The sequence below is a fragment of the Eumetopias jubatus genome, unplaced genomic scaffold (assembly GCF_037043125.1).
Source record: "Eumetopias jubatus isolate StellerSeaLion01/CBP00866 unplaced genomic scaffold, mEumJub1_p1.0 scaffold_5, whole genome shotgun sequence".
NCBI classification, from domain to species: domain Eukaryota; kingdom Metazoa; phylum Chordata; class Mammalia; order Carnivora; family Otariidae; genus Eumetopias; species Eumetopias jubatus.
In genome coordinates this window covers 62,302,696-62,318,085 of record NW_028274811.1, presented here as the reverse complement: position 1 = coordinate 62,318,085, position 15,390 = coordinate 62,302,696, and the positions used below count along the sequence as shown (strand labels likewise).

Sequence of the window (15,390 nt, the reverse complement as noted above, 5' to 3'; positions counted from 1 at the left end):
CTTGTCGTTTTCAAACAAGGGGCGCCAGCTTCGGACCAGGCACTGTGCAGACAGCTGCATGGGTCCTTGGCTGGGCGGAGCTTGTTCGCAGGGGTTTGTGGCTCCTTCCTGCTCTACTTCTCTCTTTTGCTTAGGCCCGTGGCGCCGGCGGGATGGGTGAGCTGTTTGGGGTCGGGCTGAGGGGACCGCAAGCCGAATTCGGGGGCTCAGGGACGGGCGGGCGGATAGAAACAGAGCGGTGAGGAGGACGCCACCGGGAGGCCCTATGGGGAAGGCCAGGGAAGCTCCCCTGTCGCAGGCACATGGCCTGGTGCGGAAGGGGCCCATGCGGCGCAGAGGCCGCGGAATTCGCCTTATCAGGGACGTCGGGTGGCCGGTGCTGCCCCGGAGCGTTGTTGAGGGGGCTCATTGCTTTAGGACAATGCACCGAGTGGAGCGCTTGTGTCCACGTCTTTGTTGGTTCGAGGGAAACTTGGAGGTTTGGATCATGTGTTAAGGTGTGATGAAAGAGCCTATCGGTTTGTAGTCCAGGTGAGGCTAGGGTCTTGCAAGATGTGGAATATGACTGGGGTGTTTACGGGGGAATTAATGAGATTTTATTTTTAGGTAAGTGTCGCGGTCTCCGTACTGCCAGGAAGCTCCGCAGCCACCGACGAGATCAGAAGTGGCATGATAAACAGTACAAGAAAGCCCATTTGGGCACAGCCCTGAAGGCCAACCCTTTTGGAGGCGCTTCCCATGCAAAAGGAATTGTGCTGGAAAAAGTGTAAGTGAAAGACCACTGTTAACTCCTCCAAGGTTTATTTTACTATGGTACCTCAACTACATTTAAAGAAGTGGTGAGGTAAATTCTAGGTCTTTCTGTAGCAGTGTTTGAAAGTTGGTAACATGAGGGTTTGGGGGTTAGGTAACTCTAAGGTTTTTAATCTGAGTGTTAGCTTGTAATGAATTGGTGTTGCATTGAGGGAGGAAAAAGTGACAGTAAAATAAGGGACATTGTGAGCGCTTAAAAATGTGTGGGAACTCTTCTAAGCGTTTGGCATCATCAACTATTTAACCTTTGAAATCAGTCGCATCTTTGTACTTAGGAAAACTAAGATAAAGAGAAGTTTCTTGCCCGAGGTTACAAATTACAAATTTTTAAGGCTCCAATTTACTGACAGGATTCGAATCCAAGCTTCCTAGCTCCATTTCTTGATACATATTTTTTACAGCTGGTAAAGAGGCCAGATGTTTTCCCTCTTGTACCAGACTGAGGAAAAGCGTGGTTGATAACACGAGTTTGCTAATTTAGGATTAGACTACAAAGGTTGAAACAGTATAATTTCTAATAAATTGTATGCCTAACTAAAAGGTATCCCTTCTCAGAAAGGCAGCTCACTGTGTTGTGCCATTTATGTTTTAGAGGAGTTGAAGCCAAGCAGCCAAATTCTGCCATCAGGAAGTGTGTCAGGGTCCAACTGATCAAGAATGGCAAAAAAATCACAGCCTTTGTACCCAATGATGGTTGTTTGAATTTTATTGAGGTAAGTGTGTCTTGTTTCTGGTCCTGAGATGGTTGTTCCTACTTTTTTATACAATGAATGGGTATTTTTAGTGACTACCAGTGACACCAGAAGTAAACTGTTGATTTTATTCCAGGAAAATGATGAGGTTCTGGTTGCTGGATTTGGTCGCAAAGGTCATGCTGTCGGTGACATTCCTGGAGTTCGCTTTAAGGTTGTCAAAGTAGCCAATGTCTCTCTTTTGGCCTTATACAAAGGCAAGAAGGAAAGACCAAGATCCTAAGTTTTGATGGTGAAAACATGACAATAATAAATTTTTGTAAGCCAAAAATGTTTTGTGTCTTATTTTCCTTACTGCAGAGATGCAATGTATGCCTTACCATTTTAGGAGAGTGGAAATACCGTGAATTCAGAATTCTCCAGAGTAAACGGGATTCAGTTAATCTCCTCTCCATGGAATAAACAAAGTAGCAGATAATCTGGAATAAGTGCATGGTATCCCCGTATAGAGGGCTTTAAAAACTCACTGCACTTAAAGCAGGAATCATGTTGGGAAACCATGGTAATATACATTCTGGGATCCATCTCCCTGGGGACCTACCTACCCTCCAGTTGCTCTCTGCTCTGGGATTTGAGTAAAGGTTCACAATCCATGTTGTAATTCTGTGCTTATGACAGCAAGTAAGGCACTGGGTGATTGATTAGATAGGCATTAATGGAAGTGTATGCCTGGAAAATTAAGACTCAGAGGAGAAAAACTTGTTTTAAGAGTAAGGGTGTTAAGCTATAAAAGATTGCCTAAATGCTCTTTGTACTGACCTTGTCAGTAAGTGAATAGATTTTGACCTTGAGGTTTATTTCAAGGCACAAAGTATAAGTGATTAGTTAGTGGAGAAGGGTTGTAGCTTGATAGTTGTTGGAAGATGGGTGTACAGCATAGTGGAGAAGGGTTGTAGCTTGATAGTTGTTGGAAGATGGGTGTACAACATAGTGGTTAAAAAATTCCATACATCACTTGGTGCTCATCATGACAAGTATACTCCTTAATCTCCATCACTTACTTTACCCTTCCCCCATCTACCTCCCCTCTGGTAGCCATCAGTTTGTTCTGTCTGTAAATTGTTTCAAAATTTCCTTAGAAAAAATGTAAAATCTCAGGTCTAAAATAAAACTTAGTAGCTTTCTTGAACCTCATCAGAGGAACTGCTGTTGGCTGCATTAATAAATGTGAGTTACTTGCTCTTTGATCAAAGCCTAGTGTTAGGTTATGTTTTAGGATCTTGGAAAATGGAAATTCTTTGGCTTTCCATTTCCCATAAGGTCAAGACCATGATCCTTTCCACAGCACAGGAGATCTGTGTTTTGTCTGGTCCTTAACCTACTCCAGTAATACTGATCTCTCCCTTGCTCAAACTTGGCATTCCCCATGCAGTTTCAGGGGGTATCTCATGCCGCCTGCTGCTTCCATCTCAGACCTCACTGATCCCCAAACATGTCACACTTGTGCTTATTCTTGCCACGAATGATTGTTGTGATTTGTCTTTCCACAAGGATGGAAAGTGGCTTTTGTTTTAATTGAAATACAAAGTCTGACATAGAACTTATTTTAAGATTTTATTTGAGAGCACAGGCAGGAGTGGCAGGGAGAGGAAGAAGCAGCCTCCCCGCAAAGTGAGCAGGGGAGGCCCAATGTGGGGCTCCATCCCAGGACCCCGGGATCATGACCTGAGCCAAAGGCAGTTGCTTAACTGACTGAGCCAACCAGGCGCCCTGACATACAACATTGTATAAATTTACGAGATACATGTTAATTTGATAATTTATACTGGTAATAAGATGGGCTGTTACTGATTACTATTCCAGGGCTTACTAGTGTATGTAGTTGAACAGGTATTGGTTAAGTCATTCTCAAAGGCTGACCAGATGCTTTTGGATGGCCATAGCTGACCCAACCCAATAGATCTCTGGGTCTCGCACTACCCCTACCAGGGCCTGAACCACAAGAGGCCACCAAGGGCCACAAGATTCCATCCCCAGGGGTCAGCTGTGGGTCAGGTGCAGTGTGGGGAGCTAGGAGGTGCTGCCTGACCATGCAGGGGGGAGAAGGCAGGGCTAAAGGATGGGGTGGCACCAACACCCACCCACCCCTCTACAGTATGTCCTGTTTCCTGCCCTGTTGAGACCTCAGCCAAACCTGTAGAGAAGAACACACCTGGCAGTTATGACCTGTGACAGTGGCTCACACTTCTCTGCTGGGTGCACCCTGGATGCTGGTCCTATAGCTAAGTGACTGATAGATTGACACAGATCCACCTCTGATGTCCCAAACCCTGAAGTTTTTGAAACAAATCTGCCTCCTTATGGCTCATTCTGCCCCCATCCCCCACCACCTTGTGACAGAAGTTGTCCCTTCTTGGATCCTGATCCAGCATTAAGTGTGTGCCCAGCCCTGGGCTGTGCCCAACTGCACATGGAGGCTGTAGGGTGGGAGAAATGAGACACCTGGGTGCAAAATACAAGCAAAATTCCAGCAGATGGTTTTTTTCTTATAGAAGTAGAAAAGCTAGGGGCGCCTGGGTGGCTCAGTTGGTTAAGTGTCTGCCTTCGGCTCAGGTCATGATCCCCGGGTCCTAGGATGGAGTCCCACATCGGGCTCCTTGCACAGCGGGGAGTCTGTTTCCTCTCCCTCTGATACTCCCCTGCTTGTGTGCTCTCTGGCTCTCTCTCTCAGATAAATAAAATCTTAAAAAAAAAAAAAAAAGCTAATTCTAAAATTTAATATGAAAAGGCAAAGGAAGTAGAATAGCTAAAACAATACTGAAAATGAAGAATAAAAGGTGGAGGAATCACAAAACTTGGTAATAAGACTTAATTTGTAGCTACACACAAGAGGGTGTGGTATTGAAGAGGGGCAGACACAGATAAATAAAATAGAATCCATAAATAGACTTATACAGGTAAGATCAACTGATTTTTGACAGAGACAAAAGCAATTCAATGGAGGAAGCATAGTTTTTACAATAAATAGTATCGTTTAATTTTAATTAAAGTTTAATTTGCAAAAAAGAATGGACCTCAACCTAAATCTCACACCTTATACAGAAATTAATTCAAAATGGATCATAGTATCTGAATAAAATGTATAGCTATAAAACTTGTAGAAGAAAACAGAGTATCTTCATGACTTAACAGGTGAAGAGCTTTTAGACAATACACCAAAAGTACATTCCACAAAAAAACAAAAAGATATATTGGACTTTTTAAAAATTTTACTCTGAAAGATCTTAGGATGAAAATACAAACCACAGACTAGACAAAAATATTTGCAAATCATACATCCAACAACAAACGTATCAAAAGTACATAAAGAACTTTCTAATCTCAAAAGTAAGGGAACAAATGGTCCTGTTAAAAAATACATGAATTTCCTTTGTTTCATTCTAGGAAGATATCTGGTGGCAGGATTTGGTCATAATGGTCATGCTGTGGATAACACTCCTGGAGTCTGTTTCAAGGTTGTCCAAGTAGCTAACGTTCCTTTATTGGCTTTGCACAGTCAAGAAAAGAGGCCAAGATCATAAATTACCATATTGCTATAAATTTTTCACTAACAGTGGCTTGTAAAATTGTTATTTTAGCCTATAAAATCTGTTTAAATGGATCACTCAAATATTAGCTCACAATTCTTATGACATTATAGTTGGGGGATTGTCTTGGCAGGTTGTACTGAGCATTCTTAGTTTCTAGCACAATTCCTCTCCATATTATTTGGTAAAGTGATGTTACTATGTTTGTTAGTATGTGAGGAAGAAAAGTGGATTTTAAACCTTATTATCAGGAAAACATGACCACAGGGGTTCTAGGCCAAAGCATTAAAACATTAAAATTGTATGTTTTGGGGCATAAACTGTCTCATAGGAGAAAGTCATTTTTATTTATTTTTTTAAACTTTTTTTAGTTTTTTAAAGATTTTATTTATTTATTTGAAACAACACAGCAGGGGGAGCGGCACGCAGAGGGAGAAGCAGATTTGCAAGCAGGGAGCCTGATGCAGGGCTCAATCTCAGGACCCTGAGATCATGACCTGAGCTGAAGGCAGATGCTTAACGACTGAGCCACCCAGGTGCCCCGAGAAAGTCATTTTTAGAGTGACACATTTGAAGGGACTCATGAGCCACAGATAACATTTCCAAATCTGCACATGCACAGTCGCCGCCTCATTCAGGTTGTCACTCAAGCCTTTAATATGTGGTGTGTATCTTCAAAAACGAAGGGGCCCCCTCACACACAGAACCTGGACCTTTAGTCAGATATAATGAGCACCATCAAGATCCCTTCCTGTAACACATTCTGCTTCCCAGACAACCTGAAGCTTTCAAACAGCAATTTGAGTGCCAAGGAGAGCTGCTCTCTTAGGAGGGAGAGGAGGAAATCATGGCCCCGGATCACCCCTTCACAGCTTCCAGAGAAGTACCTTCCAGTGATCTGCTTGATTATTTGTGGTAATAAGTTATTGACATGAATTCTGTTCTTTAGTCACAATGAGTAATTTTTGTTTTGTTTTGTTTTGTTTTAAGTCTAACTTTCTAAAATCTCTTTTGCTGTGGTTCATTAGAAACAACAAGAGATCAAGTTACTTGGCTGGGCTAAAAGTGTAGGACAGATTGAACATACCCGGGGCGCCTGGGTGGCTCAGTCGGTTAAGCGGCTGCCTTTGGCTCAGGTCACGATCCCAGGGTCCTGGGATTGAGCCCTGTATCAGGCTCCTTGCTCAGCAGAGAGCCTGCTTCTCCTCGCTCTGCCTGCCGCTCCCCCTGCTTGTGCTCTCTATCTCTCTCTGTGTGTCAAATAAATAAAATCTTAAAAAAAAAAAAAAAAAAGATTTCCTTTAAAAAGAAAAAGATTGAACATACCCAAATTTTCAAATAAGTTTAGATGCTAATGAAAACATTATTATGCTTCCTTACCTTTTTTACCAATCAGCTAATGTTTAAATCGTACAATAGTGGGCAAAGGAAACCACATTTTATTTATTTATTTTTTAATTTTATTTATTTATTTGACAGAGGGAGAGACAGCAAGAGAGGGAACACAAGCAGGGGGATTGGGAGAGGGAGAAGGAGGCTTCCCGCCGAGCTGGGAGCCCGATTCAGGGCTCGATACCAGGACCCTGGGACCATGACCTGAGCCGAAGGCAGATGCTTAATGACTGAGCCACCCAGGTGCCCCAGGAAACCACATTTTAAATAATATTTCATCTCAGTCACTGCTGAGAACAGTTGAGAGAAACATTACTTGTTGAAACATGTTTTGTCCATCAACACCTGCTTTGGAAACAGTGATATGAAATAGATTGTTCTGTCATATCATTTTTCCCCATCAGCTTTGTGAATTTATCCATGCTTATTTTAAGTCTTTATACTTTTTTCTATATAGTTTGACAGCTTCAGGTGCTGTTTTCTGTACATTTGCAGGTAAGTAGGACCACTTTCCCCCTCTTTAGGTTCCCAGTTTTTTTTTCCAACCCTTTTAATTCTATATGCAGTAATTGATTTTGTCCCTTCAGTATTTTATACATTTTTTAGTGTTTATAATTAGGTAGGTTTTTTTCTGCCACTATACTCTTCTTTTTCTTGCCCATGACATAATATGTATGCATGTGTGCCTGCATATTTGTGTGTGTGTGATTGACTTCTTTCGCTCAGCATAATACTCTTCAATTCCATCCACGTTGATGTAAATGGTAGGTATTCATCCTTTCTTATGGCTGAGTAATATTCCATTGTATACATGAACCACATCTTCTTTATTCATCTGTCGATGGACATCTCAGCTCTTTCCACAGTTTGGCTATTGTGGACATTGCTGCTATAAACATCGGGGTGCACGTGCCCCTTCGGATCACTACATTTGTATCTTTGGGGTAAATACCCAGTAGTGCAATTGCTGGGTTGTAGGGTAGCTCTATTTTTATCTTCTTGAGGAACCTCCATACTGTTTTCCAGAGTGGCTGCACCAGCTTGCATTCCCACCAGCAGTGTAAGAGGATTCAAGAGTAGGCCATTTTAGAGGAAAGTTCCCCAATGTCACTGGCAAAGGCATAATCCAAAAGAGGGTGCAAAGCGCCACCTCAGGAGAAGCAGCAGAGGACAAGAACCCAAAGATGTTTTAACATCTAAAACTGAAGTAAAACTTGTCAGAATAGATCAAATGAAAAATATTTAGTATGCACCTGTAAAAACAAATGATATAATGTCTGCAATTTTCTTTAAAATATTTATGCAAATATAAAGTTAAGGTTAAATGAAGCAAATATGGCAAAAATCTTGGTAATTACAGATTCTGATGTGTAAGTATATGAGGGTTCATTATACTGTTTACTTTTGAGTACGTATAAGATTTTCCATAATATTTTTTTAAAGTTACATTGTTAACTGTAATTGTTATTTGTTTAACTCTAGGCTTTCTGGTTGTAATAGAACAATATATGGACAGTCTGCTCTGATACAGAAAAAAACAGACATTTGGGGCAATAAAATGGACAATAAAGAAGCTGGAAAACTAACTCTAGCAGCACTGAGAAATGCATAGATATCGGGAAGAAACAAAGGTGAGAATCCATGCAAATTTTACCAAGACATGAAGAGGAAAATGATCAATTCCATAATAAAAGCAAAGGAAAATAAAATTATTTTCAAAGATTTTAGGATATGGTAAAATACAGACTACTGCTGTGAATATAAATCCCTATAGCCTTACTGGTGAACAATTTAGTGACATGAGTCAGAGGTCTTAAGACACTCCATATCCTTTGATCTGTTCATTCCCTTAATAACAGTATAACCTAAAGAAACCAAATGTGAGCAACTGTTTCTGCACACATTTCTCACTGCATTACATTCTGAAAGCTCTCTGAGAGAGGGGCTATGTCTACCTTACGGACCACTATCTCCCTAGCACAGGTCCTGACCACATAAGAGGTTGAGTGCTCAATGAATGTATACTAATTAAACAGTGAAGAATTAGAAACAACCTAAAAGTCCAACAACAGGAGAATTAGTTGGGACATTTTGATATAGAAGATTACTAGTCATTTTAAGTTATTTTTTCAAAGAACCACATGACATGGGAAAATGCTGCCAATATAATGTTAAGTGGGAAAAATCATAATGAAAACCATATATGGAATGATCCTAATTAAATATGTTTAAACTAGTATGAAGAAATACATCAAAAATTTAACTGCAGTTATCCATGGGTGATTTACACTTAAGCACATTTAAAATTTTCTCCTTCAAATGTTTCTGTGGCTTCCAAGTTATCTATGAGGACTAAAATCTTTTCTAAAAATGAATTTTAGTTTCACAGTCTTCGGCTAGATAAATGTAGCATTACAGAAAGAGCCAACATCTTTGATTTCTTCCAATCCAAGTTCCCACTCTCCACTCTCTGAGGTAACCTCTCCTACAAATTTGGTGTGTCCTTCTAGATCATTTTTAATGTTTTCACATACATATACTGAATATGTACTATAGAAAATGTGTGGCACTGGTGTATTTTTTATATAAATAGTGTTAAGTTGCATGCATATTTATCATCTAGTTTCTGTTTTAACTCAACAATCTATTTATGAGAACTTCCTATTTGGAGACTGAATTCATTCCCCTTAACTGCCATTCCCCTTAACTGCCATCACGTTTGATTTAGCCATTTCCCTATTAATAAGCAGGTAAGGGCCTGGCTATTCTCTCTGAATCTATTGAAGAAGGGGGTAGAGGAGACCACCTCCCACTCCACCTCTCTATCAGGGAACAGAAGTCTTCTCAAAGGAAAGAGTGGGTCACAGTTCTCAAAGAGGAAAGCAAGTCCAGTGCCTGGTGCCTGCAGAAAGATCATGAGATCTTTCCCTGTGCTCAGTCTTCAGCCACATATACAAACATTCCACAAAGATAGTAAACTGAGTATCACCACGTGCCAGGCATCATGCTAAACGCTGAAGATCTGGCATGCAGGTGTAAATAAAAATGCACCAAAGGCTGTACATATCCTGAACTATGATTTCCAGGTTAACCTATCAGGGTATGCTTAAATTTTTGCCTCAGTTGTAACAGTGATTTCTGGGTATTTGAAAAGCTTCAAAGAAATCCAAGAAATCATAATGCAACCAGAGGCTTTATTTATTCTCATGTAAAGTATATTTCAGTGTAAGGAAAAAAATGTGAGTTTCCAGTTTGTTTTTAATAATTTACAAATGGGACTTGGTGATCTCTAAAATCACTTTCAGTTTTAATAGTCTAGAAAACAGGATACTTGCAATTGGGCTCTTTTACCACTAGGTGTTGCTACTGACAATACAAAAGTTAAAAGCAAGGACTTTACGTTACAGTACTGCTTGAAAGACCACCACAGCATTTAAGGATAAAAATGTGAAAGCATTTTTATAGACAAGCCCTATAAAAGGACCTACGTGCATATTTAAGTATCTCAGTGCCATGGGCACAATAGTAGTTAAGTACTGCCTATATCCTTCTAGAACAACCCTCAGCAACTTACTGGCCAGCAGTAAAATAGGGGGGAATCAAAGGGTCTCAGAATTGAAAGGCAGCTTATTTGTCCATCAGTTTTCAAATCCCTGTTCCCTGGAGTTAGAAATATATTTACATCACCACCTAGTATGCACATGTGCAAATACGTACACACCCATATAAACAGATTATATATATATCTGAAACCAAAGTTTCAGAAAATAATATCCTTATTATGTGCTTTTCCCCCATGTATTTGTAAAATAATAGAACATACACATGTTGGTCTCTGCCCTCTGCCCCCAGTTCCTGGTATAGAGCTCCTAAAAACTTTCTAATTTCCTAAGTGATAAGAGCATGAGGAGCATCTCTTCTATAATACCTGGCCTTTGATTCTGGTTCCTGACACAGAGCTCCTAAATCCCTTGGAATTTCCTGGGTGATGGGAGTGTCTTTTGTTCTAAGCAGGTGACTCTTGGTGGGCTCTTGAATAGCTTCAGAAAGACCTAGCTCTGATTAGAAGCTTGGGACTTTCAGCCCTGTCCCCCATCCTCCAGGAAGGGAGAGGAGGGGCTAGAAGTAGAGTTAATGACCATTCATGCCTATGTGATTACACTTGCATAAATCCCCAAAGTCCGAGGTTCAGAGAGCTTCCAGGCTGGTGAACACATCTATATGCCAGGAGGGTGGTACATCCCAACTCCATGGGGACAGAAGCTCCTGTTCTTGGGACCCTCTGGATCTTGCCCTATGTAGCTCTTCATCTGGGTATTCATCTGTATTCTTTAACATACCTTTGTTATATAATAAACCGGTAAACATAAGTGTTTCCGTAAATGCTACGAGCCATTCTAGCAAATTAATGAACGCAAGGAGGGGGTCATGGTAACCCTGGTTCATAGTTGGTCAGTTAGAAACACAGGTGATAATCTGGGACTTGTGACTGGGGTCTTAAAGTGGGGCAGTCTTGTGGGACTTAGGTCTTAACTTACAGGCTTTGATCCTAAACTCCAGATTGATAGTGTCAGAACTGAATTGTAGGACCCCAGCTGGTACTGCAGAATTGTTTGTTGTGTGAAAAATCCACACATCTAGAGTCAGTAGTGTTGTGTGTGTAGTGTGAGAATAAAGAAGACACACAGGGAGCGTTTCCCAGACATATTCTATTTCATAAACATATATATATATATATAGGTCATAAACTAATAACTGGATTTTACTTGATTTAATACACTTCCTTCTATTTAATACATTAGCAAAGAGAGTCTCAGAGAGGTGGAGTCACTTGCCCCAGGTAACACAGCCAGGCTTTTCAGGACACTGATAAGTTTTGTTTTGGAAGGCCCTGGGCAAAAATTGAAAAATGTCCTTGGCATACTCCCAGCCCTTTCTGCACTCGTACCTTCTAAAGCCTGTGGGCCAGAACCTGCTGGTGAAAAAATTGACAGTGTATGTGTGATTAGTTACATGCAATAGTCATTTTAAAAATATAGGATCTTTCTAAAATGCAAATGTGATCACTTCACCTCCTCTACCTGAATTCCCTCAGTGGCTCTTTCTGGTTTTTAGACCAAATACAAATTCTCAGTGTGGCAATCGATCTTCTCCAGACCTAGCCCCAGTCCTGCTAGCCAGCCTCACCCTTGACCACTTCCCTATGCATTTTCAAGGTCTTTCCTACATTCTCGACCTGGCTAAATCCTAAGGTTTTCACGACTCCACTCACATTCCTCTTCTACAAATCTTCCTGGGTGCTTCCTTTGCACACCTTTGCCACAGCACACATCCCTCTGTCCCTGAATCTTCTTGTCTGTCTTTCCATTGGACTGTGGCATTCTTATGAGCCAGGGTTATGTCTTTCCACTTACCATCCCTGGCAGCTAGCCTAGGGCTCAGTATGTAAGAGGAACTCAATAGGTAGCTGGTGGAGTGAATATTTGCATATTCTTACTCTCATATTTTAATCATAAAAAAAAATAAAAAACCCAACTCACTGGAATATCAGCTCTGAATTATGTAAGAGCTGGTTGTGACAGTGCAGACCTCCATTTCCTCATATCTTGAGAGCATGAAGAACTATACCTATTCTCAGGAAAAATGGATGGAAAAATCCAGTTTTAACATCCTTTCTTCCTCTTTATTCTAATACATCTGTGTTAGGAGGATGGTTAACTTTGTTTTTTTAGCTCCCGGTCTGTAAGCTAGTACCAAATGGTCAACACGGCCTCTCACCCACCCACTTGAATCTTTGGACTGAGAGCCTTACTTCCCTGGATCACTTCCAAGGGACAGACAGCAACTCTTCTGTGCATGCCACCTTTATAACATACCAAAAAAAAAAAAAAAAAAAAAAAATTGGGTCAGTACTTACTACCCATCATTAAGGAGAGGAAGAAATCAGAGTGAAGGGAGACAATGAAATGCTAATATGACTAAGTATAGTAAATAATGAAAGGAGAGGCTGACCAGTGGTGGCTGTGGTGGTCAGAGATGGCTTTGTAAGAGTGAATTTTATAGAGTAGGTTGGGAATTGAGTAGAGAGATGGAGAAGGAAGCATTTCCAGGTGGGAGCCAGCATGAACAACAGTCAGATAAGGAGGTGGGGCCCATGCCTGTCGGGAGGAATCAGGCCTGAAATAAGGTGGGAGGGAGAAGGTGTGCTGGTGCTGGGCAGGAGCTGGGGCCAATTATCCCTCACGCCTCTCTCTCCATATGGCATTGTGCAGGTTATGAAGCACATTCAGGTTGACTTACCATTTTGATCTCCTCCCTGATCTGGTTAGGTGAGGGGGGTGGATATTACGGGACTCTTCAAACAGAAATGGTAAAAGACTAAAGAAGATTAGGAAAATTAGCCCAAGTCACGCAGCTAGCAGCTAACCAAACTCAGTCTAGATCTCTACACTTCGATTTCACAGACCCGAGAATTGCAATTGTTCTCACAAATCACACAGCTGAGGACCAAAGAGGTGAAGTAAGTTTTCCAAGGCTACACAAAAGCAGAGTTTAGGATATTGGCTGGAAGCAGCTTTAACCAGCCTTATTTCTGATTGAAAGGGTTTTGCATTATATTAACTGGAGAAGAAACCCGGAGGGAAACTCCTCGTATTGCAGAGTAAGAACCGTTACTTTGAGAAAACAAAATATTTTCTAATGTTTTATAACTGTTGGGATAACAGTCTGTTATATAGCTGCATTCTTAAAAAATGGAAATTTTTGTCAACCAAAAATTAAATGTGTGGGTTTTTTTTAAGTGCCAAATATTCTGAAAAGAAACAGAGCGGCCTGAGGAGAGGGATCTATCTGAGGAGGGAGGTCTCTAGAACCTATAAGAGCTTTTCAGGACTTTTTCTTGCTACTGATGAATTTTAAGGTCTTCATCAATCAGAGAAAAAAAATTAATTTAAAAACAACAACACCAACACCAAAAAAAAAACCTACACACTGTCCCTACAGTGATTGACTACTATCATCTCAGAATCTGTTAGCAAAGGATAACTATTATTTCCAGACAAGTATATCATCCAGATGACACATTATTATAATTTATTGTTTTTTTTTTACTCGAGAAATGACATGGTCTGAGAAATGACTTGCTGAGAAATCTGTGTTTACATTGGGAGGGGGGCGGAAATCCCTGCAGAAGTTGAAAAGATGTTAAGTGGTAAATACCAAAATGCCCAGCAAGCATGTAAGCAGGCTCTCATCCCAGCATGAATATGTGCAGCTCAGCATTTTAAAATTTACTTTTAGCTTTTCTAGCAGTTTGAATTAACCCGTTCTCTACTTCTGCTCCATGTGTGAGAGCTCAGCCCCGAACCTACAGACTAAAAGTGCGGGCACTGTCTTCTGTAATTGGCTAGCCGATAACCCCTTCTCCCTGACCACTTCCTCTGAGTGGCCTGCCTCGTGAACACACGTCTCCTGGATATTCTTAATAACCAGGAGGCTCAGGGCAATGCCCAGACAAATGTTAGAAAGTAAGTCCAGCTTGTTGGAGTGACACACAGAATTGGAAAAGGCCTGTTGGGAGACCAAAACAAAACAAATAAATACCACATTAAAGGTACATCCAGACCAGAGGTTCTCCAGAAGCAGGTGTGTCAGAACTACCCCAGAGAGGCTATTGCAGGAGGTGGACCCCAGCACTTGAATCATAAAAGATCCTCAGATGACCCTAAAATACATCCCTCATCGATAGACACTAATCTAGATTCTTTAAAGAGACAACTACATTTTTGTCTTAGTTTCAGCCCCTGGCAAGATAAAATGAAAAACAAAGCAAGCAACTCCAAACCAACAATTCTTCCAGATGAGGGATACAGCATAGCAGTTACTGCAGACATTTGCTTCCAATGGAAAAATAAATCCATGTCAAAATCTTGGTGAGTTGAACTATCGCATGGTATTTATCCTATTAAAACCAGAGCTGGCCAGGTACACTTTTGGTGTTCTTCATGCCACAATTTCTAGGTCTTTGGCTCAATAGAAGAAAATAAGAACAAGAACAAAACAAAAGCTAAGAGAATAAAACGAGGTTAACTGAACAGTAAAGACTTATTTCAAGAATAACAATTCTGAAATAAAGTCATCCACTCCTGTAGTTGGGTGAGTGTTATTATAGCAAAGTCCAATGCTTCCCAAATGCTTGGGCACTGGTTGGTTGAAAACCTAAACAAACAGTTCATATTCAGTCTATTAAAGATGAAAGAAGACTTAATATGTGATGGGGCCAGTAGGGACCCCAAGTACAACAGAGACAACAGGATCTTTATAATAGCAAAACATTCAGTGCAGGCTTTCCTTTTTACCTTGTCAAGTGACATTTCATTCATCCTGAGAGGCTGTTCTGGCATAACTCAGAGGTAGATTTAGCCCAACAACTGGCCCTACAATGCTCAGCCATGACGTGATATAATTGACACTCCTAGGAAACAAGTGAAAATACAGGCAATTCTAATGTTGGATGAGTGGTAGAAAATCACTACCAACAGAAGAGATGAGCTGTCTTCAAAGGTGTGTGCCCACCACATGGAATCCCAGCATTTCCAAATGTCAGCTCCATTGCCTGACATGGACTTGAGGTCCAAAGACACTGAGGTAGTTAAGGGGGGAGTCAAGGCATTAAGGCTCCTGACTCCTCTTGATGATTCCAATTTGACACTTAAAATTTACGGCATTTGCTAAGGTAGCAGAGTGTAGTGGTTAAGAGCATGGCTCTTAGGCGAAAATGCCCAGGTTCAAATCCCAGTTCTACCACTGAACAAGTTGTGTGAACTTGGCCAAGTCATTTAACCTCTCTGTGCTTTAGCTTTCTCCTCTGTAAACTGGGTAAAATAATGGAACTTAGCTCATGGGGT

The 15,390-nt window shown here is 40.9% G+C and overlaps 2 protein-coding genes across 12 annotated transcripts in view; one reads left to right on the top strand and one right to left on the bottom strand.

Annotated features, from left to right (window-relative positions):
- Nucleotides 1-70: 70 nt before the first annotated feature.
- RPS23 (ribosomal protein S23) lies at nt 71-1,836 on the top strand. The gene is made up of 4 exons (XM_028114439.2): nt 71-156; nt 607-766; nt 1,406-1,526; nt 1,642-1,836. Exons 1-4 carry the CDS (start codon nt 153-155, stop codon nt 1,786-1,788), a joined length of 432 nt encoding a protein of 143 aa, XP_027970240.1. The 5' UTR covers nt 71-152; the 3' UTR covers nt 1,789-1,836.
- ATG10 (autophagy related 10) overlaps nt 1,412-15,390 on the bottom strand; it is a 238,270-nt gene continuing 224,291 nt past the window's right edge. For 5 of the 11 annotated variants that reach the window (XM_088023380.1, XM_088023372.1, XM_088023378.1 and 2 more), the window contains exons 7-8: nt 14,842-14,957; nt 1,412-12,347 (exon numbers count right to left, since the gene is read on the bottom strand). In XM_088023380.1, the coding sequence (XP_087879506.1) occupies nt 14,858-14,957 (100 nt within the window). In that variant the 3' untranslated portion in view covers nt 1,412-12,347; nt 14,842-14,857. The other 6 variants (XR_015768185.1, XM_088023373.1, XM_088023375.1 and 3 more) reach the window with 6 other exon arrangements.

Excerpts from the sequence above, each read along its gene's own strand:
- RPS23 (XM_028114439.2), top strand. Across the intron at positions 767-1,405 it reads GGAATTGTGCTGGAAAAAGT|AGGAGTTGAAGCCAAGCAGC; the intron begins GTAAGTGAAAGA and ends TTTATGTTTTAG. Across the intron at positions 1,527-1,641 it reads GTTGTTTGAATTTTATTGAG|GAAAATGATGAGGTTCTGGT; the intron begins GTAAGTGTGTCT and ends ATTTTATTCCAG.